The following is a 26,843-nucleotide window of genomic DNA, read 5'->3' on the forward strand; positions in this document are numbered from 1 at the left end:
CAAAAGGCCTGCCATTGCTCTTGAACATGTGTTTGCATGCAGAAACACACTTTTCTTGTAGGAGAGGAAGAATCCATTAAGGAATGGAGCTTCAAGGTATTTTTCAGTTCATAAACTTTCATAAAACTTTCACGTAGAGGAAGCAAACTTACCACAAGACGACAGCAAGTGCCAGTGGGGCTGTTTTCAGATGTCAAGACAGACGACTATGAACTTTAAAACCTCCCTCTTCTGCTTTATTGACAGGTAAATTGTTCAAAAATGTTCTCACAATTCAATAATTACAAAGACTTAGACTTACATTAAAAAAGTAAAAACCAGAAAACCCCCAAAGCAGTAGTGTCCAGCTCTAACTGAGCCCCTTTATCAATAATCTGAGAAAAAGAGCAAGTACTGTCGAACACTTAACGTAACAGGATTAAATGTTGACTAGAACACTCAGTTTAAACTAAAGATAAGTGCACGTCCTATACAGTGTTTCAGAAAAGAACATTAGCCATTGGTATATCATTAGCCCATTTAAACCAAATTTTAAATAAGTGACATCCAACTGTCATAAAATTGGCACAGAAGGCACACTAGTGTGACAATGACAAACTGGATATGCCAGCCACTGAATTAATTACAAGCTTTTAATGAAACATGGTCACAAACCTTTGATTACTAAATGTATAATACATGGAAGCATGAGATTAAATATACACGCAAAACATCACCACTGCACGTGGGCCATAGCAAAATATACAGGAGTGTGTTGTGCATTTTTCTACATGATCAATACTTGATTAATAATCATGGGGTCTTCATGCAGGTGAGGATACAATTAATGAGAAAAGCAGCACCCCCAGTTACACATCCTTCACATTCCACTTTGGTAACCAATAAACAGACTGACGTTTTAGTGTGATAGAGTCCCTTAGGTCAAGCAGACTTCAAGGGCAGTGTGTCCGCAAGAAGGCTTGCTAGCTAAACAATGTAGTGCGTCCTTACACCAAAAAAACAAGAGAAACAACTTCTCAGGAGGAGATAGGCAGGAACTAGGAGTAAAATTTTCTTCACAGCAGTAATTACCAATATTTTAAAAGCCCTGACTAATGGCTGACTGATGAGGACTAAAAAGCAGGGTGTGGGTAAAAGATAACTGGTAGTAGTCCTATGTACAAGACTAAAAAGTCGGTAGAAAGGTAGAAAGACTGTTATGCAGCTGAATATGTAATGGCTAAATGAATTAAAAGGCCACAAAACTATAACCAGCTTTTATTGGACTTCCTGGTGATTCTTACCGATGTTGGGAACAACCTACAGCTTCCTAGCATTCTCCTTAAGATTTACGAAACCAGCTGTTATGGGAAAAAGGGAAAAGTGTATTTTTTCTGAGGATGTAACTAGACCTGCTCGCATTTCCTATTCAGAGGTCCAAACTGTGTCTAAAAGGATTTCCTGCTAATGAGACATTACATCATTCTATAGAAAAATAATATTCCTGATATTGTAGCAACATTATCAGTATCTCTCTCTATTTCTTTTTCAGCATAAGAATAAGACTATTTACTGGTGGCCTTAAATGCTCCTATGCAATACAACTGTGTCACAGCTGTGCAGAAAGGAATCAACCGTAACAGTGAACAATTCTGCATAAAAAGCTTGATCGCTATTTAGTAAAGAATTTTCTTCATTTCAATAGTTTGTATCTACAATCTGGATATATAATTATTCTTGTACAACACTAGAGATTCAGTGTCAGTCTTGGCACTAGCATCTGAGACAGCTTTGCCCTGCTCTTGAATGCTCCATGGAGTAGTAGATGGTCGAAGCCAGAATGGTGAGAGCTGTAGTGTTATGCATCACAAGTTGACTGGTCCAGTCCGTCTAACGTCAGCTGATTCCTATGAGGAGAGTTGGGACTTGGGGGACCACTTGGATTTGAGCTGTTGGATGGAGTAGAGTGTTTGGTGGAGTCTGAATCAGGCTGTTAACGAGAAACATTAAAAAATTACACTTCTTTAAAATCAATTCCTTACACTCAAAAGCTTTCAAAGCACTCGAAAAATTAGGGAGAGCAAGGCCTACAAAGCAGCACACATTATATTCATTTCATAGCTAAACACTAATGCAAATACTTTCATTATCTTCAACGGGTCTTAGTGCAGTCTTGAAGGTGACCTTCTGACCTAACACGAATTATGGCAAAGTATGTGGAAATTGTTAAAATCCAGGCTCCTCTACTTCAGCCACTGCAAAACATGCAAAAGAACTTCTTCACGGTGAGGGTGACGGAGCACTGGGACGGGCTGCCCAGGCAGGTTGTGGAGTCTCCTTCTCTGGAGATACTCAAGGCCCTTCTGGACGCCTACCTGGGCAGCCTGCTCTAAGGAACCTGCTTTGGCAGGGGGGTTGGACCCGATGGTCTCTTGAGGTCCCTTCCAACCCCTACAGTTCTGTGATTCTGTGAAAACTTTCCTGATAGAACGCATCCATCTGTGCATTGTTAGTTTGCGTTTACCAGCCTGGTTTTTTCAAGCAATTTTTATAGCAAAGGAGTACATTTGTCTGCCCATATAGACGTGTAAACAATTACAGTCAAATCATCTTCAGCTTGGTGAGAAGGAAGGAAGCAAGCACACAAACTGTTTACAAAACAGTACCAGCAACAAAGGCAAGCATGTGCAGTGCCTGACAAAAGAGTGAAGGTTGCCAAATATCAGGCTGGAGATCCAGAAACAGAATATACTTACTGGAGCTGCCCTACGTCAATATCTAACAAAGGCACTCTATCCACTGTTATTTTCCCAGCATTAGATTGGATGTTGGATATTTGCCTTCACAGGCTGGTCTCACTTCAACAACATGGCTGGCAAGTTTCCCACTATTTTGAGGAGTTACAACACTGAGCAGTGAACAAATTCACAGCTTACGCACAGGAAAAAACGGTACCACTACAGCAAGTTATTTTTTAAAAAGGAAACATATATACAGCAAATATACTGAAAGGCAACATCCTACAAGAACGCTGCTTACAAGGTTTTGCACGCCTCAAGCAATAGTAAGACCATTTATAACGAGATTATCTTAACACGAACCAGCTCATGCTATGACCAAGTCACAAACCATTGGGAAAAGCAGTATAAACTAGAAGTTGGTATTAGATCCTCCAAGTTATAGACTACTATTTTTGAAATTTAACATGTCCCAAGAAATTTTAAGGTTTACTAAAAAAGAAAATGTAAAAAACCTTTCCATCTACCACTGCTGGTGCCTACAAACAGCGATTAGAATGCAAAATGTAACAGACTTTGGGAAGGATGCCACAGAACAACAAAATCAACTGACAGGGTCTGTCATAAGCACCTTTGAAAATCAAGAGAGTTTTAAAAATGCCCATATTTAGAGATTCCCATTTTAACATGCTTGCTTTAATGGTGAAAAGCGTTCTTTTAATGCTCTGACAAAGGAAGTCAGAGCGTGGCTCAGAAGTCTGGGCAAACACTTTGACTTGGGATGTATGAAGGCATTCTGTAAAGGTCTGGTGTCAGGAAAAGGCTAGGTAGCCACACTTCCAGAACATTACAGAGGGCTGTAGTTGGGCACCAAAGAACACTAAAAAAAAGGAAGATCTTGATCCAGGAGTTTGCCAGTGTTACTTCCTAACACTTATCTTGCACAGACAGTACTTAAAGCTTACAAGAAGCTACACCCACGATAAACCAAGGGGAAAAACATCATACAGATTTAGGGACACCAGCTCTGTGCAGCCAGAACATCTTCAGGCTGCTGACTACCAACCAGCACACGCTTTCACACTTGCTAAAAACAGATTACATAATATTTTAAAATATTATTCCTTTTCAAGTTACAAGACAAAAAGTCTTCCTTAAGGGAGCACAGAAAACCATTTAACGAGTGGTATTACTTTCCCATTCTATGCTAATAGCCCAGAGAACATTTCTAGGAGCTTCGAGGACATTTTATCAATTAGTCAAAATTGCCTTGTCTACAAAGCTTAATACAGGACACAATACATCTTAAAATATCACCATAAAAAGATTTTTTCACAGCTTTGCTTTAGTGCTGGCTTATCTAGCATAAAATCAGCTATTACATGCTGGAGAAAACATTTGCAGAGGGAATATATCTCCATAAAGAACACAGTCTTCCTGAAGTATTTTCTGAGCTATTTAATTTATTGGGAGAAGAAAATCTACAGCAACAGGATATTGTCAGTCTCCATTTAATAAAAGCTACGTTACCTCTTTGTCAAACTCCTGGTCAGGATCGGACATGCTTCGGGAAGGCATGGCTCCTCCCACATCACTGCCACCTGCAGAGAAAGGAGCAAAAATGGCAGTTTTACATCTCCTGTTGAAGCCACCAATTACAGCCTAGAGCTGACAAGATTGCTCCCAGCCTTACTTGATGAGGGCCAAGAAATATAGGTTTTGCTTCTCTGCTGCTGCTGCTGCCGTGAGAGGTTGGCTGTAGATGGACATGGTTTTTCGTCCTGTGCAGCGGGTAAGACACTCTACAGACGAAATGAAACACCTTGTTAGCCAACAACCAAAGCTATCCAACTAGGGGCTGTTACTCATAAAAACTCTACTGTGCGTTTGATGCTATTACAACCCAGTATTGGCAGAAAAAACTCTGAACTTACTTGACTACATCCACATATTTTCAGAAACAGACACAAACCCTGAGAAAGACAGAGAAAGAACTAAGCCCCGCAGCAGCCACTGGACACTCCTCCCACCTGCTGGAGACAGGAGCCACCGGAACCTGTCAGCCAGCAAACCCTGGCACGAAGGGGCAGTGACCGTGCCAATAGCTCTGCTTTCCTTCCTCCTCCTGCTGAAAGATGAATGCATTATCCTCAACAGAGCTAGCCGAGGAGGACAAGAAAAAGCCTGACTAGCAACTATAAAATGAAAGGTACACAGCATAAAAGCGTACCTTTGCACCTTCCTCTTGTGGATTTAGCTCTCAAATAGCTCACAAAGTGCTCTATTTGTTAAATGCAAACCAAAAACTAATGCTATAAAATGCCACGGCTTACACGTGTTTTGGTTGTCTTCCAAAGCATTCACCCCCCTCCTTGTTTTTCTTCTAGAATTGTCCAAGTGCCACAAGCACACCATCCAGTTTCTAACAGTGTGCAGCTACTCCTACCCTCACTAAGGAAGCGGGGGAGGGACAGGAAGAGGAAGAAAGCAGAGGGAAGCCTTGCAGTGAGGAATGGTGACTCCGGAGAAGGATATCAGCAGGGACAGGGCTCGTGAAAGATGTGCTCAAAGCCTGTTGGAGGTGATACCAGACCAGAATGCCGAGAGGATGAGAGGGGAGGAAATTCACTCTGTTATTTTAAGATGACAAACAAGAAAAAGGAAGGAGGAGAGACTGATTATTTATAAAACGACTAATAAGTTCCTGGCAGCGATATCTGTTTCTTTCGGTGTCTCATTCTTAAGTTAGCTAATAGCATCTCTCTGCACAGGAATTAGAAACATCTAAAGGATACATAAGGAAGGTTTACCCTTCTCAAAATGATTAGAAGAATTTGGTACACAGATTAATACTTGAACCCTATACAGCTCATTTTTGTGTTTTTTTTTTTTCCCAAGCAATTACAAATGCACATACATCTCCCACCCCTTCAAACGTGCATTACCAGTGGGAGATCCATGAGAACCTGCATTCCATCTCCTGGTCCCATATGTGCCACGTGGTTGAAATTCGTTGGGTTAGAAATCATCTTTGACCTTAGCTCAGGGTCTCTAAGCATTTCCCTAAAAGAGCAGAGTGATTTTTACTATTAGCACTCCCAATCTTTGCATGTCATCACATACAACCTGTTATACACGAAGACTAAATTCTTACCGCCTCTGTTGTAATCGCTCTTCCTCGGGAACCTTAAATACAAATCTTCTTTTGCTCCTGGTTCGAAGCATTTGCTTTTTGCTATTGTCAGACGTTTCTGGTACACTGAGAACAGCTCCAGCTGTAATATCACAAAGCAATTTTATATACTTAGAGTCATGTTGATCCAGAAGTATCCCAGTTTCATCTCATGCAAAGGTGACGTTGCTTAAAATTATCCAGACGGATGGATTTTCCCACTTCTCCCCTTGCTCAGTACTCACCTGCAAACTTGTTCTTGAAATATATAAGTCTAGGTGGCTCGCAGTTCAGGAGGTTCAGAGTGCCGTCCATGTTTAACGGCCTGATCTGTTTCGAGGAAGGAGGCAGAAAGTTATCTCCAGCCTAGCATACACTGCAAAGAAACATCTCGTTTAAAGTTCTGTATTCACAGGAAAGTACTTACCCTTCGCAGTCCAATAGTCTGAACCCATTCCATAGTGTTAACATCAAATACATCAACACCGTACTCGCTATACACTGTTACATATGAGGAATTGCAACCTGCATAGATTAAAAACAAACAGAAAACCCTAATGTGGTTTCAGAAGTCCATACCTGACACGTATTTACACAAATTTTAACAGTCAAAAGTTTCCACTATTTGTGAGATACATTTTAAAAACATCATTCTTTTTCTCAGGCCCACTTTCGAACAGTTATTTTTGCAATAACAGCTTTGCTAACAACAACCGCCAGCATCACAGGAAGATTTAAGTTTGACCCTTGCAGTATTTTTAATCTTCAAATTATGATTTCATGAAATTGCAGAATGCCATCTGAAGTTTTCAGATGCATATATATTTGTTACGTGGTAGGATAGAGGCCAGCTTTTCTATAGAGGCAGATTACTTCATTTCGGAAGCAACAAACTAACCATACATCTGCTGTGCGCAGGGGAAAAGAGGGTCACCATCTGTGAGGTGGGTCATGAAGTCATGATGCAGTTCTATTCTGAACTTCCTTCCTCTTTTGCTAACAATTATCTAGCTTTAGATATTCATGTATGAGTTGCTTTCATCAGGTTAACATAAAAATGTCACAATGCTTAAAGCTCACACTCCATGTCTTTTTTTTTTTTTTTTAAGCATGAAAGGCATCCGCAGACAAGTTTACTTTAGGTCAAACAAAAGCAGAGATCCCTACAGCTTCATATCAAATGCTTTTGCTCATGTAATGACCGTGTCCTGATATAAAGAACAGTTACTAGGAATTTATGGGACTTAGTAGAGAAAAGATATACCAAGAGCTGCTTCAATAAACAAAGGGAAAATAACCCAAATAGGACACAGCGCATCTGAGAATCTCCTTACAAGAACTGAAATGATGTTTTAGTGCTGCTTTTAAAACTCATTCACAGAAGTCTTTGAACAGCTATCACATATATGTATCCCAGAAGGGACTTAGGGTCAGCTGCTCGCTATATGGGGCAACGGGTGGCTTGGATGTCCAAAAAAAAGGTAGACCACAGAGCATCCGATGGAAACACCTGCCTGGCCAGCTCGCATCCAAGGCCAGCGGGCAGCCCGCCGCCGGTAGGCTTGACCAGTCCTCAGCTGGTTCCCAGCGAGACCTGGCACCTCCTGACCGCACTGGGCTGCAGCTTCGAGACCTGAGCTGGCGCTGAGCATTTGTGCTGCACCACCCTCCAGCTAACAAGCCCCGCGCGCCTAAACCCAGCACATTTAGCTGGCTGCCCAAAAGAACGGAGCCGACTGGGCTAACACAGACCTCAGCCTCCCCTAACACGTGACCAAATGCCCTACAGCCACGTTCTCCAGCACATCCTGAAAGCTCTCTACAACACGGTCCTTTTGTTACAGCAGAAGCTGCAGCAAGGAAAGAACTGCCGCCACTCTGATGAGCTGATGGGACAGTTTAAAATAAATAAAATTTATTATTATTATTTGTATTTATTATTGTGCTTTCAGCACAAGAAAGATGTGGAGCTGTTAGAGCAAGTCCAGAGGAGGGCTACGAAGACGACCAGAGGGCTGGAGCCCCTCTCCTATGAAGCAAGGCTGATGTTCAGCTGGGGATGTTCAGCCTGGAGAAGAGAGGGCTTCGGGGAGACCTCGCTGTAACCTTTTGGTACTTAAAGGGGGCTTATAAAAAAAGACCGAGGAGGACCCTTTACTCAGGTAGATAATGGTAGGACAAGGGAGAATGGTCTTAAACTAAAAGAGGGGAGATTTAGATTGAAGAATTTCTTCCTGTTGTCCACTGTAAGGGCGGTGAGGCACTGGCACAGGCTGCCCAGAGAAGCTGTGGGTGCCCCATCCCTGGAGGTGTTCAAGGCCAGGCTGGATGGGGCCTTGGCCAACCTGATCTAGTGCGTGGCATCCCTACCCACGGCAGGGGGTTGGAGTTAGATGATCTATAAGGCCGCTTCCAACCCGAGCAATTCTGTGATTAAAGAATCACCATCACTAGTGACAGACACCAGAACTGAAGAAGGAGGACAAGGCTGATGAAAAGGGAAATAATCCAGTTTCCTTTGGCAGTGGACAACGTTGCTACTTCTATTTAAAAAAAAACAACACCCTAGGCCAATGCCACTTGGGACTGTGCATACAAGAATGCTATAAAATAGTTTACAGTAAGACCAGCTTCTAATAATAACAGACAAAACAATTAACTAGCACAGCTAGTCTGCTGAAATACAAAAAACTGTAAAGCTGATAAAGGAAAAGGAAACATTAGCTTTGGCTAATGGTGTTTTAAAGTAAATCTGCAACTGCATTGTTTCCTTGGGCCTTCGCTTCAGACTTCTGTACAGAACTAGGTCAGAGTAAAGCAAGCAAACAATTTCAGTTCAAGACAATTAAAATTAAACAAACTGCTATTTGGACCTGACCTAATCAAACCAATGAACACCTAATTGCTCTGTGTACTATTTAAACAAAAAGATATTTCTTGCCTTCAATCATCCCATACCACTTTAATTATTATTTGTGCTCCAAACAGAAAGCTGGGTTTTATCATGACCTGCCTCTGACTACTGAGAAATGTTCCACATGTGCTTCTGTCCTGACTAGCTGATAAACCAATGCTCCTGAAAAGAACAGAGCAGGTGAAAAATTACCCTTCACTTGCCTATATTATTTTTGGAAATTCTCCCCCCTCAAAATACAACAAAAAAAAAAAGAAAATTGCAACCAGCTGCCACAAGCAGTATCTTCACCTCCTGTTTTGTTATCCTTACGAACATTTAGAGTCGCAGTCACATTTGATCTATCAACTTTCTATTATACTTTGAATACAGGACACAGAAGACGTCCTAAAGACGACTAAACATTTATGCTTTCTAGAGCAAAAACCTTTACAGAATTTCACAGAAGCAGCAGTCTTACACTGCCCTGCATCCAGGACTATTCTCTGTAAAAGTTATTTTGCATGCCATTATTAGTTCTTCTGTGTCCAGTACCAAGACAGAGCTCGTTTTCTTGCAGCTTCCAGGATCTCAGCCCAAGAGACTGCCAAGTCCAAAGCTACCATCAGGATACGTGTCCCGTTAACTCAAAACTTAAACTGTAGGTATTTAAAGACAAACCAAAGCAAAATAGAATACATGCTGATTATTTTTAGACAAGTAAAGCAGCAACAGGGATATGGCAACAGAAAAACATATACATACTACAGGCAACAGGAGTTGCAGGCCACATTAGTTCCTGCATGCGTGACCTTCGACCTTGCGAATCGACGTATACTCCCATATGGCTGAAGCAAAGCAGGTATTCCTCATTACTGAGCTCCACAGCACAAAGGGCATCAAAAGACTGCTGTGAGAGGAACATAAGCGAGGGGTCATTAGGATTTACCAGGTTTATAGATTGTCCATCTCCCTGGATGGTCAACAGAGAGAACCCAGACTGGTAGCCAACACAGAGCTTGTCCTTGAACACTGCCATCCACTGTACAGTTCCTGGAGCCTGAATTTCACTGAATTTTTTGTGGAAAGGTTTAGTTCTGTGAATTTCATAGCAAAAAACCTGTCGCTTGATAGCCACAAACAAACAAGTTGCAGAACTCTTCTTTAGTGTTCCAGTTGTAATCAATTGGCAGCCTTTAGTTTCCGCAAGCTTGATGTCGAAGTTTCCTTCTGATCCGTCCAGAGAGGCCCAGGGGTAGAGGTGAACGTGATGGTTCCGACCACAGATGAGGATGATGATTTTCTCTTTGGGAGCAAGCTCGATCTGGTACACCTTCTTACAGTCAGCAGCTCGGACTATCACTGCAAAGGAAACGAGAAACAATAAAACTATCAGGCCTGGAAATACCGCACCATTACGCACTGCTGCCTGAAAACAAATCTAAACAGAGACACACAACAGATAAGAAAGAGCACTTATTATACACATTTGATGCTCTGTTGTTAATTCTCAGAACAAACATTGAACCAAAGTGTTCCTGTAACTCTCTTTATTGATATACAGTCTCAGTAACACTTTGCAGGAAAAGGCTGCTTAAAATATAGGAAAATTTCAGAAAAAGTATATATCTGTACTGTCTACTCATTGCAAGGCAGTACATCTTCTGGAACTGGTTCCACATTCAGGAAAAACATCAGTGTCTTGAGTAAATTAGGGAGTAAAACTAAATTAGCAGAACACAAACAGAAGAAATATAAAGTATTGAATGGTGAGAACTTGGGATACAGAATGCTGTAGTGTTGGCAAATGCCTCATCCAAATACAAAAGCCATACAGTTATCGGTGTTAAATACCTATAGGGAAAGGCAAAAAATGCGTGTGCTGCAGAAAGGACAAGCAATAAACTGTAGCAAGAAAGGTTTAGGACAGGCACTAGGAAAAGCTTTCTCACCATCGAGACTGGTTAGGTTACCTTTTGGGGCTGGGGAGTTTTCATTGTTTGCACACTTTAAGATTGGGTTAGTAGCATCTAAGGGGGTTGGGTACAACTTGTTCTGCTTTTGGGATCACAGGTCTATCGTCATATTCAAGAAAGCAGTGAGCATTTCATGGGGTACAAACAGAACAGAAAAAAATCCAAACTACGAAGCATACTACATAACATGCCTAAGTCAATTATATCAAAGTATCACTTTTATTCTTCTGTTAGCTGAATGAATTCAAAATCTTTGTGAGCGGTAATAAAAAATAAATATTAATTGGAAACTATTTCCATTTTTTTCCCAGTATTAGTCGAGTAGCCTAGCTGAATTACTGAATTCTGTAAATTTACAGCAAGGCTTCGGCTGTTTAGATTACAAACCCTCATGCTGTGTGGCTTCCCCCCACACTTGCACAAACAGATATGTCTGAAGAAATGCTCTATGAAATAACCCACTGCTGGAACTTTGCCATGGAGAAAGTTCTTTTTCCCTAGTTCAAACTCCAACTTACAGTTTAGATTATTTGTCAAAAGCTAAGTGATATCCTGACCAAAGACCTTCGATATAAGCAGCTGGCAGTTAATTAACACTGAAAATTTCAATCGCTATAACCGGACGAAGATACTACTATTTATAAAAATGCCATTACAGGCAGGAACTGGCCACAGAAAACTCATGGAAAACAGCTTTTAACTTAAAAACAAAATCGGCAATTCATATTTACATATGGCATGGTGATGCGGATAATTGTTTCTTTATGAAATGACCTTTCAAATTAAATGTATACTTTTCTTTTGTGCAAGAAGCTAGACTGGAATCTCTGGAATTACTTGCATCTTAAGTTATGTTTATATCTAAGTACTTACAGAATGGTGACCACTGGAAATTTACTCAAAGGAATGGCATTTATTACTGCTAAAAAGAATTTCAAATATCTGTTGTCTCCATGTGCAAAGCAGTTTCTCCTAGAATTGGGCAATGGCTTATTCTAAGCAAGAGGAAGCAATAACAGTTTGCCTTTTTGCCTCAAAACCACATCTCTGGCTTTTTTTTTAGTTCATTTTATTTTGAAAGTCAAGTAAGACTTTAGAAACCCATATTCACTGCTGTATTTCACATTGAAATGCAAGTTTTCACATGACCGCAAGCCAAACTAAATTGCATCGAAAAAGGAAAATCACATTCTTCCATCAAGTCAAAATGTAAAGAACTATGTTTTTGGGGATTTGAAAGACAATGATTAAAAACAGTCAAAGGGATATTTCAGAAGTTTCACAGTCATTTTTCCAGAGCTGCAAAGTTTTCATTTTACAAATCTGTATCACCAACCTCACCATCATTAACTCCCAGAAGGTTAAAGATAACAGAAGAACCTAAGATCAGAGGCTATAAATATAGGTGAAGAAAGCATTAGGCGTTTTGTTAGAGACAATCCTACCAGTTAGCCAAGGCTGTTTAAGTTCTTATATCACTAAAAGCAAGGATTTAGAGTACTGTCTGAATTTAGAATGTGTCAGCAATCACAAGGAAGTATGGATATCACAAGGTATGTTTGGCTGCTTTTGAAGGCAAAGAGAAAGAAATAACAAATATTTCCAATGGTAACTTAGAAGAAGATAGATAGCATAGCAGTAGATTGATTTAAATCTGCATTGCTTGTTAGAAATATAACTTCTATATATTCAGTTTGACTCAAATAGTTTGTTCGTTTTATACTGCAGTAAGAAGTCACTGAGTGTCTTGTTTTGTTAAGAAAATGCACTGCAAAATTAACCAGACATTCTTTACTTTTCCAAATTTAAAATCACATTTTATGTGGATTAACACCTAACCATCCCCATGCTCATTTGTTAGTAGTCCTCTTCGCTTTCCGCACCATACCAAGGCATGTCTCCCAGTTATCTGTGTTTGTGCTCAGTATATCAGGCTAAAGGGAAAAACGCTTCCCTTACTCCCTATCCGTGATTCTTGGTAATTCAGTGTTGGAGGGGTAAGCCTGTGCTGACCAGTGACTAAGCAGCATTCACTCCACTGTGGCAACTGGAACACATCTGTGTGAATTTCTGGAATGGACATGGCAAGCCTTCAGATAAAACAGGCAAAAAGTGATACTGTTTTTTTCCCAAAGTAGAGGGCAGTCTATTAAGAACAGAAAGGAAAAGAGCAGGTTCAGCAAGAAGCATGTGGTGAGGGAACAAAATGGATCATGGAAAGACATGCAAGGAATTTACTTTGACCATCAGTGGTCAGAAACATAGTGTGAGCAGTTGTCAAATTTCTAGCTGGAAGAAAGAGATGATACACAGTGGCTTTAATGAATCATAGAATGGTTTGGGTTGGAAGGGACCTTAAAGATCGTCTACTTCCAACCCCCCTTCCATGGGCACGGATAACATCTTGTAATGGCCAAAGTCTTAAACTCTCTTGGGTTGCTTGCACTAACTGCTTAGCTTCTACGTCATGTCAGTTTAAGCTGTCTGATAGTGCACATTAGGACAAGTTTCCAAACCAAACTTCTCTCACTCGATTCAAATTCTATTTAGTAAGTGACTGATAATTCACTGTCCATCAACTGCTGCTGTGTGCTCTGAGTATTGAAGCATTTCACTACCTGCTGTGGAAACACAGTTAAGGTGAGAATGTGTCAGAATATTACCACTAACCTGTCTCTTTAACTTCAGCCAGTCAACTGAATATAATGATAATGACCAAATTAGTGTTTATATCTCACATTCACTTTTGATTCTCATCAATTAACTCAGTGCTTAATACTTACCGTACTTGAAGGGCTGTTGTGTAACCTATATTAAAACAGCACTAAAAGTTATGGAGCTCATTATTCTGTATATAATTACTGCATGCATTATGGCCTAACTTACCGTCACGGGTCACCTCTATCACATACAGTCCTTCTTCTGAACCAATTGCTATTCTATCTCGATCTAAATGAGGAAAAGGGGGAAAAAGGCTATTAATTCAGCTATATTTAATCATATCTTTAAAGTAGACTGCTTTGTTTGAACAGCTGGAAACATTTATGGACAAAGATTTTCAACAGCAAATCAATTTTGCTTTAGTTTATGTAGTCTGTCAGAAGTATGCTGTACAAGATATATACTGCTAAAACAATCTGTTCAGCAATCACTATTTACCCCCAAGTGGATGGAAAAATTTGAATAATCAGTGCAAGATTAGCACTTTTCCCCATACCTCCCTATGAAAGTATTCAGCTGAGGAATTCAAGGTATCAGTGCTCTAATTACAGAAGCCCACCTAAAAGCTTCAGCTACTCTCACACACTTATAAAAGTTAAGACAAACATACCTACAATAGCAGCAGCTAAACTTGCTTTAATAAGAGGCAGTGTACTGTCATAGGCTTCTTGTGGAATATGCACGACCTGGTTTTTCAGTCTGTTTTTGTGCAGGATAGACTGCAACCCTTCTAGGATTCCAACCCACTTTCTTTTCTCATTCTCATTTTCTGTCAGGATCAGTAGAGAACAAGACTTTGATGGCAAACCTAAGAGAGAAGCTGTCACCTTTAAACAGACAAAGAAAAATTAATAACAGTAATGAGTCCTTTTTGTCATTATTATATACTTCATACATAAATTGATACATAAACTTTGTCACTATTACTCTGACCTATATGGTAACTGCTTGGTCAGTATTATTTGCTTCCCAGAACCATGCAAGTAAAGTACACTTATAACAATGCCATAATGTACCTAAGCAATATGCAGCCCAGCACATACCTAACATGGCCACAGCACTTTGAAAAAATACACAAGCTTCAGTGGTTTTGTTTAAAAACACTCAGTCTTGCTTAATCATTCTGAACCCCTAAAATACAGGCAAGGAATTCTACATTCCTTTACCACATCGACCAACGGATGCAAGCAAAAGGTTCCTTCCTTCTCTGAAATGGACTTTTAGATGCATACCATTTGTCCCATACCCTTTCCCCATCATCTTTTAATAACTTATCAAACATGAAACACATGCTTTCTGAGTCAGAGGCATTTAAACCCAATGACATTGTTATGATCAGTTCTAGATTTTGATTTTGCCATTTAATTTTCAAAATACTTGTCCAGAGACAAGTATTCAAGTATTTACCGTCCTTAAAGGCTGTGAAGGAAAACATACTTTTTCTCAGAACGAAGTACTGCACAAGTACTTCATTCTCAGTATTTCAGAAGTACCAAGTTAAACAAAAATCACCATGGCTTCACCTAATTTTCAGGGAAACCATCCTATAGATCTCTAAGCAGAATTTATCCTGAATATGAGAACTATCCAGGAACTTTCTGTTGAAGAAAGTACGCACTTACTCATTCTTAATATTAGTTTTGTGTCTGTTATGAAGACATCATATGAACTGTGAGAGCATGGAACTATGCTTTCAGTCACAAAGAGGGCATCAGCCAGTACCAGTCCTCACAACAGACTTGTAGAATAACAATGGTTAAACAGAAAAAAAGCAGCAAAAGATTAAAAAGAGCCAAACAGAAGGTTATGCATACACGGAATAAAACACCTCTGGCCTACATGCCTTGATGAGAAAATTCAAAAAAACACGGGTGATGTGGTAGAGCTAGGTAACATACACCTCCTGGAAGAGTAGATTAAGCAAGAACATTCACTGTAAAGAAAATCATCCGAAAGCACGCTTGGGATAATTGGATGTCAAAGACAGAACTCCAAAAGTAAGGTAAAAGTGAAGAGCAGTAGGTAAAGAAATGACTAGTTTGCATTTGCTCAACAGCTTGATGAACATGCAAACTGTACACATTTGTTTAAGTACAGTTCAGGCTATTTTAAAGATGGACGTAGACATAGTGGACAATATTTCTAAATTTGAAGAAAAAACAACCCACACCAGACTTAGCTAGGATTTCTCTTTGAAATACCGTCATGTAACACTCCTCAATTTTTTTCAAGGTGGCATCTTTCATGCAGTCAAATGTAAAAAATAGAAGTTACCCCTAGCATTATTCATGATACAAAAATCCAGTAGCTGCTCTGTAACTCAAGTCTTCTCAACTCAAGCCACTAACTTATAAAAGAACTCCACTAGAGACACTATTATTTAAGTTATAAAATTCTTGATGATGGAAGGCACTTCTACTGCAATGTCTGGATGCTGGGATGGCCTAGCATCTAGCTTTAAAACCAGTTACCAAGGACAGATGGTTGGAGTTTGAGATGTGTTCTTTCTCTTCTTGATTTCGTGGGGGGTTAGAGGTGGCAATATTTTATTGCTTGGCAGCAATCTGTTATTTTTTTTTGGGTTGTCCACCAACAGAAAACAAAAGTCTGTGTTTCTGGTGAGCCACCAATATCACCGTGTCTCACATGAAATAATATTCTATGACATTTTGTCTGATGCAAGTCTAAGAGACATAATGTTTAGGGTGAATTAAATGAAATTAAGAAAACGTGTCTCTCTTGCAGTAGGTATCAATGGTTTTCAGTTGTAGGAATTCCCTCTTTTGAAGGCAATAAAACTGAGAAAAGAGGTGGACATTGTCAGCATCTTCTCCGGTCTCTGTCAACAGGATATCTAAATTGATACATATCCTGCATATCCAGCAGGCTTTTAGTTAATTCCTCAAATCTCTCTAGTAGGAGATAATCTGATCAAACTCCAGAGACATTTCATCATGTCCATCCACACAAGTATTCTTATACAGGGACTACTTGACAAAAGCTTTTTAGCTGGAATGATATTTAAGAAAAAGTACAAGCAGAAAATAGAGCAGCAAGTCAGGCAAGCTAAGCTGTATGGAAACCTTTTTCTTAAAATGATTGCACTGTTCTGCAATTCGAAAAGACAGCAGGCAGACATGAATAAAAACAGAACATTTAGAAACTAGGAAAAGGAAGGTACAAGTGGTTGTAAACTAAAGGATGAAAAATCCACTGCAGAAAGTATTTGTGCAAAAAAAAAAAAGGCCAAAAAAAAGCAAAACCACTGTAGCATTCAAGTAGCCAAGACATTTCCTAAATAAAACTCTACAGGACCAAGTAACTGGCTTGCATGTTCCTCTGATTGGATTCCAAATGACTGAGGTTTAGAGATGCTGAAAACAGTGAGAGTTTCTGTACTCAAATGCAAGGGATTATAGATATTGGCTATTAACATACTTTTCCCTATATTTTAAGATTCCAGAGTGAGTATAATTCACATACAAATTAGAAAAAAGTTCCTGTTGTTTAAAAATAAATACAGCATTCAGAGTGAATGTACGTCAACAATTAGTTTATCTAAGTGAATTCTTTCCTCTTATTTTAGTACTTCCCTACTATACTTAAAAATGAAATTAAAGAAAAAAGTTTTGGATTTTTTTTTTAATATAATACATTGTAAAATAAAATCAGCAAGCACTACCCAGCTTCAGCCTACTTTGTTACAACATCAATTCCCAAAGCTAGAGTCCCTCAAATCTAATAAGAAAAAAAACAGGATCCAGTAATACCAATGGAATATGATACATGAATATACTAAAGCAACTGAATTATAATTAAGTAAAAAGAAACGATGTCAAACTTTATACACAAGGAAGTACTAAAAGCAGAACTTTGTTCTTTGCAATTCAGTTATAATAGGAGTATCATGTTGTTTTGTACACATTCCTATACATCCTTATACTTCTGCAATCAGGAAAATCAGAATTTGCATAACTTAATAAACATTAAATGTGTTCACTATAAAAAGAGAATACTTCATACTTCACTATAAAAAGAGAATACTGGTGTTTAATTTGTATTGTCTTTAATAGTAAAAATTGATAGCCATACCCTGAATATACAAGGGATGTCTTTACGAGTTGCATGTATTACATCTGACGCGAGGACAGAGCTGACGCAAAAATCTTCATCTCTAGTAAGAAAGAGAACAAGAGAATCACATATATGCACCCACTAACAATATTCAGCAAAATCTAACTGGCATCACAACCGTTTCAATGGGATGCAATTTCTTAACACTGCACAGAGGTCACAACTGGGAGCACTGCTTTGTTATGCTATAACTGTCCTCAACCTAAACAACTTGCAAGCTTTAGTTAGGATTCTACAACATTCAGTACGTGTAACTCAGTCCACCTGAAGTGAAGTGGGCTGGCCTTGGGTAGTTTTGGTTTACAAACCACACCTACTCTACAATTAGCAGCAAGAATATTGCTTTTCCAGCCCAGCAGACACATTAGAAATGAATAATTCATACCTCAATGTGTAGCAAGAGAGGGGCCTTTGGAAAAAAAAGAAAAATCACATAAAAAGCTCTTGGCAACATAATTATAGTTTGTGGGATTCAAATAAGGATTTTCAAAACAGCTAGATTTTATTCTCTATTACAGTAAAATAAACAGACAACAGAACAACTTCTGCATTTCAGAGTGCTCCACCCCAGAGAGCCTGTCTACACAAGCCTTTTTAAAGTGCCAAGACCAAGTTGATCACCATAATTGCCAATTTTATTGTAAAGATGACACTAATGGCTGAAACTTGCCCATGCTAGAATTCCTAGTCATGGTAGTTAGCATCTGTTAAAACATCTAAGAACCTTCAGAAGACAGCCTCAAAGAGGCAGCTACAATAAACAGATAAAGCACAGGACAGTTGGTATAATATCTGGCTGAGTCGCTTCAAGCAATGTACTGATGTGAACGCTGTTATTTTCAATAGATCCACACTTCTGCTCCTGCCGCCAGCATGTCAGAGAACTGACGCTGACAGTTCTCAGAGAATAAACATGAGAACAGAACAGCAGTACTGGTGCAACCCCATGGTACTGCTGTCTGGAAAAAAAAATAAAAATCAATGTGCTTATGAATGTAAACTTTATAATCAGAGACAGTGTGTTGTAATACAAGGTAATATACTTAATATTTCCATAAATTAAAATTTAAAAACTTTGTTACTCTGATGAATGAAAGCCTCAGATCTTTTGTAGGCAGTGTTCAGTGTTACAAATGGCTCACCATGAAAAAATGACTCCTGTGAGAAGGCGGGGTCAAAGCCACTTGCATTATAAATTAATTGATGCTTTCTGCAGGCTGCTTCAGCTTTTCTAATGTTCATGAAATTACTGACTATGGGACGATCTGTGACTCACTGTTTAGGTCTGAGTGCAGGGGAAGAACCAATCCACCAAAGCCTATTCGTTTTCCATTTGGAAATATGGAATTCTAGGAGGAAGCATGCTAATACTGTAAGTATTAGTGCCTGTACAAGTGACTTCTTATAAAGCACTTAAGTGACTTACTGTTGCTGAGCCAATTCTTTCAGCCTAAATTTAGCTGGCATCTATACCCAGAACACAGAGTTTTCTCAGACCAGAGCTCCATGATCCAAAAGTTTATTGCATACCAAAGATAAATATTCTTGTAAGAGAAAAAATAAAGAGGGTTTCTACCCTATCAGAAAAATACAAACCTGAGATCCAGGACTTGACTTGCAACAACTCCAGGCTGGGTGGATTTTCCTTCAGGCACATCATATAAGAAGAGTTTACAGTCACAGACAACTGCATAAGCCCTCTGCCACCCCTTCTTAACTCCTGTAGGCTTTGGAACCTGTGTATAAATAAATAATAAATAGCTACTTGTTTATTAAAGTTAAGCACATGCAGTAGACACAGAAAACAGGGACATTTCAAAAAGCCAATATTTTGATCAATGGAAGCTGAACACATTTTACTTGCCCTTCAAAATGGAGTGAAAAACATCAAATAATCAAGCAATCGTTTTTTTCCCCTTAAGCTCAAACATCCTCTGTTACAGTTTAATAAATATATTATGTAGCTTTAGGATAAACAATGTGGCCTGTGTATTACACAAATGCCAAAATTGTAGGGCAGTTTAGCTTTTATGTTATGTTTACATCAACTATGACAGAAATTTTTCCTTAAAATTCCTCCTCCCTACACCCCCCGGGACTTAGGAACAGGTTAGCTACTAACCTTTAGCTCCTGTAGTAAAATCAACTGTTTTTTTCCACATCTAATGCAACTAATGTTAAATAAGTTACAAAGATGGCACATAAAGCCTTAAGGCTTTAGCCCAGTTTAGGAGATATGTTTAAATATACTTCAGAGGTTCCAAGCTGCGTAAGTGAAGTGTGGTATTGTTCTCTTCCCCAAGACCAAAAAGGCTATTACCTTGACATAACCTTTATAGGCAGTTCCTATTCCTCTTTGCACATCTACTCCAAGAGGCCTTTTGGCTTGCTCAGGGGGTATAGGGCAGACCTGAGGCGCGCTATCCTTGCAGGAAACATGGCATGCAAATGAACACACTAAGTACAAAAGAGAAAATCCACAGTGAAACGCATGTATGAGTGAATCATAACAGGAGATTAACATAGTCTACCCTTACAAGCAGCAAATTAATTAATTACACTGAAATTGCCAGTCAAACATAGCAGGAACCCACTATGCTAAAGGAGTGAACACACCTAGATATTGTAGGAGACGCTCCAAGGTGCTTTTATTTTCCCTTTTAAACCTGATACTTCCTTGGGCAGAAAGTGACTTCGCACCCCAATGTCACTTATAAAAGCATTTTCCAGAAGGAAAAGGAGTTGGTTAGCATCAGTGGTGCTAAGAAGCAATCGACCCAGTTGCAGAAGAGAATATATATTAATAAAGGAGGAATAAAAATGATTGAACAGTGGTAAGAGACAAGATAAACATAGTAGGTGTTTAACTGGATATAAGTATGCAAGAGAGTCTACTCGTACAAAAATAAAGTAAAACTAAACTGACAAACAATAGAAATCATTAAAGAATTAAACAGGCAACAGCCTTGAATGCATACCAAAGAAAAAACCAAGGGGCAACAACTAAAATACTGTATGATGAAAGGGGCATATATACATTTCAGAGTTCAAATGAGGAGCAAATGTACGCTATACTAATCTTGCATCCTTTCTTGCCATTGACACCACTTTGTGCTACACCAGCAAGGGACAACGGACTCCTGTCTATACAGTACCTCACCTGGAAGGACTACATAAAAAAAGCCCAGCACATATGACACTTAAGGCAGACTTTCGGAACTGTCGGATGAGTTAACATGTTAGAGCAAGGCACCTGACCCACAGTTTACGGGCCAGGTCTTTCTACAGATATTTCATCTGTTTTGCCCCAACGACTGTGCTTCTCCCTGTAGGCATGGAAGGCAGGAGGACAGCAGCACGGCGCTGTTATCCTCTCTGTGCTTCCTCCTAACCACATTCTCAGAAGTGAGTACGTCAAATACCCTGTGCACTTCTAGTCCTGTAATTACCAAGGGTCAAAAGACTCCAGAAAAATATGGCAGCCGGAAACAACGTGCTTCTGCAGGAACCAGACTGGCCTACAAACCAGCTCATGATGCCACTGGGAATAGCCAGGAGTGCAGGTAGCCCAGGGCAGGGCAGGCTGCTTGGCTTGTTCTTTGAGATGCAGCCTGCTCCCAGGGAGAGCACTGCCTTCCGAGGGTTACCATAATGTCAAGCACACAAAGCACTGTAGGTGCTGCTCATGACCAGATAATAAATTCAGCTCTCTCAGGAGGCATCATAATTATTGGGACTGTGCAAGCCAAGGCACAGTAGTTGAAGAACAGGGAAAGGCTCTTTAAGTACAGCTGTATTTTACTGCACTCTCCAGCAATAGAAAAGAGGAGGAATTGGGAAAAGCAAGTGATTGGGAATGGAACATGGCAAAAGTTTTGTTCTGTTGGAGTCATCTCTATTCTTATGTCAAGGTGATTCTAGTTTTTTCTGTAGCTATCAAGACCTGGAGCAGAGGAGGCAAACGAGAAACTAATGATGCACTGCTTAGTCAAAACACACGAGAATAGAAGAGTGAAATTGATAGATACACTAAGGGGGGGAAAAAAGAAGGAAAAGGTGCAAAACAAGAATTCAGAACTGTCAGCAGGAGAGAAAAGGCAGCCCCAGGGCAAGTGCTAGCAGAGCAGTAGGTGCTTCTGGGGAAGAACTGCCCGAAGACCTGCCAGGAAAGAAGCACCTTAGGGCAGACGATACAATCTGAATATGATGCTGCAAGTGTCAGTGGAGGGGGTGTCATAGCAAGAACAAAGCTGGGGAAAGAAATACAGTAAAACTATTCACAGTATTTTGAACAGATATGTGGAATTCTCACTGACTTCATGTGTCTCATCATGATTCAGAGAAGCATTTTCAAATAACAATACCTCCATATACTAAAACATGGAATTCAATAGTGACACATGCATCAGAGAAAGCACTTTAAATAAACCTAATGGACAGTAAGGCTGGCTATAGACCAAAAAGCCTAGCAAATACTCTTCCCAGCACACAGGGTTTATGATCAGGATGCATACCTTACCACAGCATTCCTGTTATCTTTTTGCTTCACTATACAGACAGAAAACACTCCCACCTACCTGCTCAACTCACACTACATCACTAATGGTAGCAGGATTGATAGAAAGGGAACCATGAGAGCTTAAGCTAATTCTTTGACGATGATAGAAGAAAGAAAGAAAAGGAGAAAAAGAAAAAAGGAATGATAGAAGAAAGAAAGAAAAAAAGAGAAAAAGGAGAAAAAGAAAATGAGAAACATTCAGTGATAGCCACCCCTTCTCTTTCACTCCCTCTCCAAGGAAATGATTGCCTTAAAATACATTAGTGTTTTGGGACAATTTTGTGGGTCTGGGTGGACAACTTGCAGAAAAAGCAGAAAGTTTAACTGACTCACCGTCACAGGCATAACCTTGACGAACTAATCCCACCATGAGAGAGGTGCAATGACTACACTGAGTAGGGCTTGTGAATGACTTGATATTGAGCTGGTGAGCTTTAGGCTGAAAGATACATTCAGGACAAACAAGAAAAACAACCGTTCAACTTCTGTACTTATACAATGCAAGCATCTCCATTCACCCTCCACCCTCCAATGTATCAGAGCGCATATTATGAAACTGGGGCTTTTAAATAATTGTAGCTCGTAAAAGGTGCTGCAAGACAACAGCAGTATTTATTATTTCAAATTGCAGAAGACACTAAAACCAAATCCTACAACCAAGTATTTTTTCTGTCATCCCTTTTGACAAATCAAACCCCTTCAACTTGCATTTGGTAACACTTGAGTGAAACCAGAGACCTAGCAAAGAAACAACATATGACAAACCCAAACAGGACAAACACAGATGGCTAATTTACAAATGGTAATTTTTCCTTAGTTCTTCAGAGTAAGGTTAGTACAGTCCCCCTACCTTTGGTACAGCTAGAGAAATGGATTGAATGGTGGGGGAAGGAGCTGCAGGCATCCTCTGAAGCGGAATTGGTTCCTGAATCACAAAAAACTGTAATTGAGCAAAACGAGGCTTCAAGAATTTGTTTTAATCTTGGGGTGGCAAAGCTTATCATTTTCTGATTTTTTTTTTCAAAAATTATTGGAAATTTAATTGTCATAAACATTGCCATTCTGATTTAGCACAAACAGATTGTGTTTTAAAGCACTCACAGGAAAGCCTGCACACTAACAAACAAGCAGCATTACAGAAAACATATGAAAATGAGGTACATCAACATACACAGAGCCAACAAAAAGGTTTCATTTGCAACCGTCCTTAAAGCAGATGCAATTAACACTGACAAGTTACACATAAACAACATTCAATTCTGCCTCTTCAAAATGAATGCTGCAATATATATTTATAATGAACAAGACAGAGACTTTCTACCGAATTACTCTTCAGGGTAAAATAATGGTTCCCTTACTTCTTGTTGTTGCTCTGCAGTTACAACTGAAGTAGATGGTGAAACTTCTGATTTGGGACCCTGTGTTTCCTGCTCACTAATAGAACTCGTCTGCAAAAGTGACATCAAACATGATAAATTAGATACCACAGATTAGATGAAGTGTTCTCATGCCAACAGATTAGAATTTCAGGGTAGCTACTATGAACAGCTCACTGTAAAAAATACATCGAGAAAATATATCTATATGCACACATCTAACAACTTTCCACTCTGAAAAAAACCTTTCCTTAAAACAAACCCTGCCACCTGATGGAAAAGCTGTAAAGCTGGAAGCACTGAAATGCAAAACCCAGTAGTAGGCAGCATAAATCCTTTAACAGCCTTCTTTTCTCAGAAAGACTATGTCTATCTTCTTGCATGAGGGTATGGAATGATGTCTGAGAAGCTTGGCAATAATCCATAAAATAGCTCATTTCTCTTGGTAGCTTGGTACCACTCTAGGATTTTTCTGGCAGACAGCAGCTACCAATTTCACCACAGGAAAAATTCTTCAAGTAACACCATACAATCTTTTTAAATTTAATATTTTTTTTTTTGAAAATGGCCACTAATTTTATTATCACCTGTATCATTAAAAATAACCACGTTGTCTTAATCATATTGTCTTACATTTCACTAGAATTTAAGACTAGCATCCATTACAAGCTTTAATTTCACACTTACATTAGCAACTACTAATTGCCAGCACAAGGGGGAAGCATGCTACAATTCCACAGCTGAAGAAGCTGGGTGTGGAAGCAGGGTACTGTATTACTGTACTCTGAGGACATCGTGAAAATCATGATTAACAAACATCAGATTAGACTTCACATAAATGATGTAATTAGCACTAAAGGCAATGAGTAATGAATCACTCACTTCCCAGCCAGTTTCGACAGGAAGATGGCTCGAATTCGGTTAGCTCACTAAATGGATTCAGATATTTGTTGTTTGTTTTTTGTTATGAATTGATTGGTAGGGCTGGGCCATGAAGATCAAATTATACCATTATGTAATATGAACAATTTAAAAATGCAAGGCGTGATTTAGCTTTAGTCATATAAACAGATTCTAAAATAATAAGCCTGTAGAAAAGTATTAAAAGAGAACTAAACTAGCTCTATTTAGTGGATTAAGTTATAGAGAAACTAATGAAGCAAAATGTCTAGTTTTAGAAGGCCATTTTTACTATGACAGGTCACAACAAAATAAGGAGACAAAACTACCAGCAAGAACTTACTTCTTCCCAAAAGGCTAGCAGAGAAGATGTAGACGAAGAAGAAACAGAATCCTTTGTTGTAACAGATATGAGGGATAAAAACGATCACTTATCACCCACAGAAAAACTTCAGATGGAATATTAGTAGGCTAGCTAAAGAAAATGTTTTATATGGCCCAATGATATTCATTCAAACTAAATGAACCCAGATCACATGACATTATCTTTACATGTACATGTGAAAAAACTGTTAGTGGATATCGCTAAATACAGTATCATGAATTTTAATGCAATTCATCAGAAAACGCCACCTGTGTTCCCACAGACTATGTATTTATTGCTGGATCTGTAGAATGGAATCTTGATTAGTTATGGGCTTGATATTCTACATGTTAGTATTTGAAGAGTATTTGGTGCTTTTTAAAACAATGTTTTAAACTATTAAGGTTTGTAGATAAAAGCTATTATCCAGACAGTAGTATATATCATGTTTCTCTCTCTCCTTCCACCTCATCCGCATAGCTCATCTTGCTGCTTCAGCAAAAAAAACAGCGTGGATGTTTTGTAACTGGGAACAGTGCATACACGAAGTATGCATATGCAAATACCACAGCATGTCCATAGGCTTTCTTTTTGGCACCAATAACAATTTGAAAAGAGACACAGAAAGCACACATTTCAGATAGAGTATCTAACCAGACTGATGAGGTTTTAACCTCAGCTCCTTTGACTCAGCTCCATAAACATAAAAGATTATTCTTTCCAGTTCCAGCTCTTGGTTTTACCCTGAGCTGTCCATGTGTTTTGAAGAAAAAAAAATCCCAGAAAATCCTCAAGGATCAAGAGTTCATGAAGTAAGGAAATGTGATTCAATGCTGCATCTAACAGCTGCTTCCTCAGGGAATGCACAAACTTTTCTAAGTGAAACACCCAGTTGGAGCTGCAATTTGTATGATTAGTTTTCCAAGGATCAGAGGGTGTGTCACAATACACTTACAATACCAACATCTGTGGGTCCTCTGATTTCTCTTTCCAGTCCCTTCTACTCTAACCACTCCATTAAGATCTGGAGCCAACAATTTTACATATCTGTTTAAATGCCCTTTGAACTGAGTGAATACTTTTCTTTATATTAACTAGTATTTTCCAACAGTAAAGCGCTTAATCCCTTATTTGTAATAGGGTGTGCCAGCCCTTCCAAAACAACCTGAATGTGTATTTCTCAGCTAAAGGTTTGAGTTTAACAAAGAAAGAAAGTAGAATAAGAGATAATCAATGTGAGCTTTTGGGAGTATTTCCCAAAGGTGCTAGCTTCTCTTCAAAATGCCAATCAATCCAGCATCTACTGGACATCCAACTCTACGTCCCACTAATTTGGCTAACAGGCCAGATACAAATTTGCCACATAGAGCCCAAGAGTTACTTTTCCGTAATAAAAATTTAACTCGGCTATCACATTTTTGTAGTTAATTTGTGTAATAACTCACTCTGAAAGTCAGATCACGTGCAAGAGGAGATGTGTTGAAATATTCAAAAATGGAATCTTGGAAGTCTGGAAGTTTAAGACCTAAAACCCAAAACATAACAGACTTAGCTAAAATGCAACACCACAGGCTGTGTCAGAATTCTGTTGAAATACAGTAACTTCAATTACCTGAATCTGTTCTGTATTTTTCTTCTATTTTTTTCCTTAAACCTTCCATCTCTTCCAACAGTTCCCTGTTCTTTGCTTCCGATTCCTTTAATTTACTAAAGCAACATAATGTGATCAAAATACAATCTCAAACATTTCAAACGCAGAAATGTCAGTCTCAGAGTTTTAGGAAACACCTTTTTTGGAGGTGCGTGAAGGGCTAAATATTTTTCTTTTATTCTAATTTTATTTCTCCCCTCTTCATCTCACTAGTAAGGCACCTCAGTATGTGGCTAGATAGTGCAAACTGCACTTAAGATTCCTGTTAACACTGCAGATATTTGCCAAACAAAATTATTCTAATACTAGTTTGGTCTTTTCTTCCCAAGGATATCTCTACTCTCCAGTTAGTCTACAAAAAAATATCTCTTAGCCATAATT

The 26,843-nt window shown here is 39.0% G+C and overlaps 1 protein-coding gene across 6 annotated transcripts in view; it reads right to left on the reverse strand.

Annotated features, from left to right (window-relative positions):
- Positions 1–211: 211 nt before the first annotated feature.
- Positions 212–26,843, reverse strand: part of CDC42BPB (CDC42 binding protein kinase beta) — a 95,344-nt gene continuing 68,712 nt past the window's right edge. Inside the window, exons 20-38 of one of the 6 annotated variants that reach the window (XM_048069764.2) lie at positions 26,424–26,518; positions 26,257–26,336; positions 24,791–24,841; positions 23,530–23,619; positions 23,022–23,096; positions 22,505–22,610; positions 19,934–20,070; positions 19,210–19,349; positions 17,572–17,653; positions 14,090–14,306; positions 13,645–13,707; positions 9,548–10,144; positions 6,317–6,414; positions 6,135–6,219; positions 5,872–5,992; positions 5,663–5,780; positions 4,411–4,519; positions 4,248–4,318; positions 212–1,969 (exon numbers count right to left, since the gene is read on the reverse strand). In XM_048069764.2, the coding sequence (XP_047925721.2) occupies positions 1,838–1,969; positions 4,248–4,318; positions 4,411–4,519; positions 5,663–5,780; positions 5,872–5,992; positions 6,135–6,219; positions 6,317–6,414; positions 9,548–10,144; positions 13,645–13,707; positions 14,090–14,306; positions 17,572–17,653; positions 19,210–19,349; positions 19,934–20,070; positions 22,505–22,610; positions 23,022–23,096; positions 23,530–23,619; positions 24,791–24,841; positions 26,257–26,336; positions 26,424–26,518 (2,467 nt within the window). In that variant the 3' untranslated portion in view covers positions 212–1,837. Of the gene's footprint in view, positions 1,970–4,247; positions 4,319–4,410; positions 4,520–5,662; positions 5,781–5,871; positions 5,993–6,134; positions 6,220–6,316; positions 6,415–9,547; positions 10,145–13,644; positions 13,708–14,089; positions 14,307–17,571; positions 17,654–19,209; positions 19,350–19,933; positions 20,071–22,504; positions 22,611–23,021; positions 23,112–23,529; positions 23,620–24,790; positions 24,842–26,256; positions 26,337–26,423; positions 26,519–26,843 lie in introns of all 6 variants that reach the window. The other 5 variants (XM_048069763.2, XM_048069767.2, XM_048069765.2 and 2 more) reach the window with 5 other exon arrangements.

This window comes from Anser cygnoides, chromosome 5 (assembly GCF_040182565.1).
Source record: "Anser cygnoides isolate HZ-2024a breed goose chromosome 5, Taihu_goose_T2T_genome, whole genome shotgun sequence".
Classification (NCBI taxonomy): Eukaryota; Metazoa; Chordata; class Aves; order Anseriformes; family Anatidae; genus Anser; species Anser cygnoides.